Here is a 5,347-nt window from a genome sequence, read left to right as displayed (position 1 = left end):
ATAGGAACAGAATTCACGTAGCCCAGGCTGTCCTCAGGCTTTCTATGTAGTCAGCAGGTCCTTAAACTGAGCTCCTGACTCTACCTCCTATGTGCTGGGATTGCAGGCATGTACCACGAAGCCTTGCTGAAGATGATAATTTTAAGCATGCTAAAATTTGGGATGCATTTGAATCAAGGCATAGTGGTTTAGATTCTAAACCTTGCCATCTTAAGAAAGTGAAGCTGACGTTTGAAATCTGTTTATTATCATTTGTGTGTGTGTGTGTATGGGCAGGTGTGTGCCTTGGCACATGGATGGTGGTCAGAGGACAAGTTTCAGGAGTCAGTTCTTCCACTGTAGGTTTCAGGGTTGAGCTCATGCCATCGGGAGTTCACAGATAGTTCCTTCATCCACTGAGCCATGCTGCTAGCCCAAAGCTGACTCACAGGAAGGACCTGTGAGCACCCTAGATAGGGCAGACGTACGAGAGATAGAAAAGACTGAGTTGGCTAGATTTTCGCCTTCGTAGCTGGGTGAATAAAGCATTGGGGAGGGGAGGATCCTTCCCAGAGGCTGGAACTGGGTGTGGAAATGACTTCTAGAAAAACTCTTTTGGAGAAACAGATGGACAAACAATAAGACAGCCCCCAATTTGATATTTAAATTAAGCGTAGGAGTGAGTTTACAATCCTCTTATAATTAAAAAAAATGTCATTCTAGAAAGCTTGTTAATCTATTCGGTTATTTTGGACACTGTTCACACCACTGATATTCTTATTTCTAAAATTAACGCAGTGTAAATGAGGAAACAGAAACGAGAGAGAGGGACACATGGAGTGGACCAGGGAGAAAGGATGCCTCGATTTGGAAAAGCAGTTAAACTTGCTGTTGTTACCCTGTGCTGACAGTCTTTGTTCTGTCGCTGACATCGAGGCTTTGTTTTTCTGTGTGCTGCATCCTGACAGACGCAGCCTCTGCGAGGGAAGGTTTAAAGAAGTCTGTCATGGAAGGTGATAATTTTAAGTGTGATACAATTCTGGATGCATTTGAATCAAGGCATAGTGGTTTAGATTTTAAACCTTACAGTGTTAAGAAAGTGAAGCTGAGATTTGAAATTCGTGTATTCTCATTTGCTTGTGTGTATCAGTTGTGCGTGTGTATGATGTGTGTATGTTTGAGTATGGGCAGGAACAGCTTAGTTTGTAGTGTGGAAACCTGTGACGTGGCTTGTTCACGTCCTGGGGTTGGTGGGGGGCGGTGAGAAAGCTCAAAGCTCAGCTGGAGCCAGGTAAAACCTCCCTCCAGCACCTTCCTCAAATGGTCCGCTTCGCCTAGCTGTGCCACTATCCCAAAGGTTCCAAACTCTCCCAAAGGAGGGCTCACAGCTGAGGACCAGCTCATCACACATTAGCCCACGGCGTGTTTCACTTTCAGGCCATCACAAGACCTAATGACATTTTCTAGGGCGCCGATGCAGGCTCCCGGCATGAGCAGCTGCTCACGATGCAACTCTTCAGTTCAAAATCCACGGAAGACTTTTTAATCAACGTGATTCCAGCATCCAAGCACTCATCTTGTACATGGATTTTAATATCTGATTAAAAGCCCCCACACGCACGCATCTCCACACAGATACACATTATGGGTATGCACGCACGGAATTTAAAACAAAAATAAGTATTTTTAAAGTGCAACGATAATATGCAATCACATGTGCACATGTGATCAGGGGAATCACTTCTATGTTTACCAGTCAAATTACCCTTGTGTTTAAAGGACTTAAAGCGTGTACAACAGTCGTGAATCTCTCTGCTCTCTTCCTCTGTTTTAAAAACAAACAAACAAACAAAAACCTTGATGCTTCTGGACCTGAGAGATAGAGTGCCTGTGCCGTTTGAAAGTCCAGAATCGGTGTGTTAATAACTCTCGGTGTGGCCTGACGTCAGGGTTATTGAGCTAACAGACCGGAAGCTACACAGCAAGCACGTGGAGATTCGCCTAAACACGTGCAATCAAGAGCACGCTCGTGGAATGGCCAAAGACTGAATTTTATTAAAATCATCTCCGTATTGTATTGATAAATATGGTTTTTAATAAGGCCAACTAAGTTCACACGGAGACCAGTTCCTTGCAAACCTTACTTTATGGCTGACTACCTGTGCTGCTTTTGTTTCTGTAGACGGGCGCATTGCTCTTCTCGTCAAAGGGAACAGGAGAAAAGATTGCCTGTAAACTATGTTTCCTGGGAGACATGGTGGGGCAGAAATACCATGCGGTGATTAAAGCAAGACCAGGAGGATCCGAATCCTTTCTGATATGCACATTTCTAGACCGGAGGGAAAATACGCGAAAACAAAGCTCAGCGTCTGAGGCCTGGGTATTCCGCAGGCTCGCAGTCAGAGCCGCTTGCAACAGCAGCCTGGCCTCCACGCGGAGAGGATGTGCTGCAGCAGGGGGACTCGGGATTTAGCCGGCTTCTAGCAGCGTGAGCGCTGAGCGCTGTCGCACGTTGCGCCCCCCGCCCCTCCCCCCGGGGTCAGGCGTGCGGAAGCACTCAGCTAACACTTGTCTGCTTTTCCGCCTCGTCGGAGCTGTTCCGCAGCCTCAGCTTTGTTTCCAGCCTCTGCTTCCATTCTTCTCTGAGTCTGGAAATAGAAAGAGGCACAGATGAGGCCCTCCCCTCTGAGGCTGTGGCTCTGGGAAGCGTCCTCCCGTTTCCTGCCCGTTTCCTGCCCGACGTTTCCTGTCCGACATGGTTCCTCAGGTCTTAGGAGGGCGCGCAGGGGACTTGCAGGGACTATTTACATGAGTGAAAAGGAGCAGACTCACGTTCTGATTTGGGGGTTTTCCGTGTGTACGTATGTGTATGCATGTGTGTCGCGTGCATGCAGAGGCCAGAAATCAATGCCAGGTGTCTTACTTTGACATTCTACACCTTATTTTGAAGTTCAAATTTTTTACATGTGTGAATGTTTTGTCTGCATGCATGTCTGTGCATCATGCCCATGCATGGTGTCCTCAGAGACCAGAAGAGGGAATTGGATCCCTTGGACCTGGAATTACAGATGGCTGTGAGCCACGTGGGTGCTGGGAATTGAATGTGCTTGCCTGCAGGCGTGCGTGCGTTGCGTGTGTGTGTGTGGTGTGTGTGTGTGTGTGTGTGTGTGTGTGTGTGTGTGGTGTGTGGTATATGTGGTGTGTGTATGTGTGTGTGTGTGTGGTATGTGTGTGTGTGGTGTGTGTGTATGTGGTGTGTGTGTGTGGTGTGTGTGCTGTGTGTGTGTGTGGTATGTGTGTGTGTGTGTGGTGTGTGTGTGTGGGTACTCAAGGAGGCCAACAGCGTTGGATCCCCTGGAGCTGAAGTTACAGGTGGTTGTGAATCCCCACACGGCAGCTAACAACCATTCCAGTTCCAGAAGCTCCACCCCCTCTCCGGCCTGCAGGGCACTGCATGCTCCTGCTGCACACACATGCAGGCAGGACGTCCGTCCACGTAAAGCAGAACACAGCTCATTGCAAGCGCGCTAAGCCGGCCGCGGCGGCGTACTTCCGCAGCGCGCTCCTTCCCAGCCGATGCTCCTCCGACTGGCGGTAGCGCGTCTGCTTGCCGATCTCCCTCTCCCAGAAGCGCTTGAGCTCGTGGCAGGTGTTGCCGCAGAAGACCTCCCGGCGGACGTACTGACTGTTCATGCCCTGGAACAGGAGAGAGGCGCTGAGCCCCCGGGCGCGAGCCCTTGGGTCCTGCAGGGTACAGGGCCCGTGTGAAGCCTGCTGTTTCCTTACCGCCGGCCTCAGGACTGGAGTCACAGGGCTACCCTGGTCAGGGTAGAGTAACAGTGGAGGGTACCCGTGAGCTCGCGCCTGAGGGAAAGCTCTGTCGCTGGTCCTTATTGGTAGGAGAGCCATTCCTCAGCAGTGAGCACAGGCCAGGAGCTCTGGCTTTGGGACGCCCACCTGAGCTCCGCATTATTGCTCACTGAGCAGTGACAGAAACCACCTGTGTGGTCGGGAGTGATAGCCTGTGAGGACGCGCTTCATAGTTCTGAAAGATGGCAACGGATGCTCTCAGGCCTGACACATCCAACAGCAAGCTGTTTTCAGGCTGTATGCACACACATGGGCACCGTATAGGAAATTCTAGTGCTAGATGGCCCCAATGCTCACCTTTCTTTCTTTCTTTCTTTCTTTCTTTCTTTCTTTCTTTCTTTCTTTCTTTCTTTCTTCCTTTCTTTCTTTCTCTCTCTCTCTCTCTCTCTCTCTCTCTCTCTCTCTCTCTCTCTCTCTCTCTCTCTCTCTCTCTCTCTAAGACAGGGCACCACTATGTAGCTCTAGCTGGCCTGGAACCTGCTGTATAGGAAAGGCTGTCCTCAAATTCATAAAAATCCGTTCAATTCTGCCTCCATAGTGCTGGGATCACTTTAAACACACACACACACACACACACACACACACACACACCTGCCCAACTCTCAGAGTGCAGTAGCTCAAAGCCAGTCTGGGTCACACAGAGAGCACCAGTGTAGTCAGGGCTGCGTGGAAAGACCCTGTCTCACTAAGTGGTGTCAGCACCCGGTCCTGTGTGCTGGAGTTCTTCACAGAGCCAAGCACGGGAGATGCCAATCTGGAGGAAATGCGCGGCTCACCCAGAGAGGATCTGGGTCTTGTTTTAAAGACAATAAGGTGTGCCCACGTGTGGGGGAATGAAATATGGGGTGCGCAGACCTTCTCGTATAGTGTGTGTGTGTGTGTGTGTGTGTGTGTGTGTGTGTGCGGGGGATTAAGCTGCAAGGGTGAGGGTGGGTCCAGGGGTCAGGCTGGGGTCAGTTACGGCCAGAGCAGGACGGACAAGGTGGACACTACGGTGTGGCCCGATTCTCAAGGGGCCAGCGCCGTCAGCCCTAGGTGGTGAGCGAAGAAGAGAGGTTTTCAATGGAGACTGCCCCGGCCGTGCCCTTATGCTGTGTATGCCTGGGGAAGGCCGGAGGAGAGCCGTTGGGGAGCAAAGTCCAGCAGTACAGATGGAGAGGAGGGTGTGCTGGCTGGGGCTGCCGTCACAGCCGGGCGGGGATGCCGTGACTCAGCATGAAGTCCTGGTTCTCGCACCCACAGTGCCCGTGGTAGCTGGGTGAGGTAGAAGGAGACGTTCCCTCCACACCTCTGTTTCCACTGAGCTGATGCAGCTGCCCAGTGCGAGGTACAAAAATTCTCTGGGGGGGATCCCAGCTCGGTTCCCCACACCCACGGCAGGCACCTCCCAACTGCCTGTAGCTTCAGCTCTCTGCCCTCTGACGCCCTCTTCTGGTCCCCGCAGGCATCGCATGCACCCATGCACACGGAAGCTTTTAAAAAATAAAATCTTGCTGGC

The 5,347-nt window shown here is 51.1% G+C and overlaps 1 protein-coding gene across 1 annotated transcript; it reads right to left on the bottom strand.

The window, feature by feature from the left end:
• Positions 1-2,536: 2,536 nt before the first annotated feature.
• On the bottom strand, positions 2,537-3,678 carry Fam240a (family with sequence similarity 240 member A). Its single transcript, XM_021647922.2, has 2 exons — positions 3,530-3,678; positions 2,537-2,627 (listed from the first exon to the last, which is right to left on the bottom strand). Exons 1-2 carry the CDS (start codon positions 3,670-3,672, stop codon positions 2,537-2,539), a joined length of 234 nt encoding a protein of 77 aa, XP_021503597.1. The 5' UTR covers positions 3,673-3,678.
• Between the last annotated feature and the right edge of the window lie 1,669 nt (positions 3,679-5,347).

The sequence above is a fragment of the Meriones unguiculatus genome, chromosome 6, assembly GCF_030254825.1.
Source record: "Meriones unguiculatus strain TT.TT164.6M chromosome 6, Bangor_MerUng_6.1, whole genome shotgun sequence".
Taxonomy (NCBI): Eukaryota; Metazoa; Chordata; class Mammalia; order Rodentia; family Muridae; genus Meriones; species Meriones unguiculatus.
The sequence above is the reverse complement of the archived record's forward strand: the minus strand, read 5'-3'. Positions and strand labels throughout refer to the sequence as shown.

Excerpts from the sequence above, each read along its gene's own strand:
- Fam240a (XM_021647922.2), bottom strand. The coding sequence starts at position 3,672 with ATGAACAGTCAGTACGTCCGCCGGGAGGTCTTCTGCGGCAACACCTGC. Across the intron at positions 2,628-3,529 it reads GGAAGGAGCGCGCTGCGGAA|ACTCAGAGAAGAATGGAAGC; the intron begins GTACGCCGCCGC and ends TTCTATTTCCAG.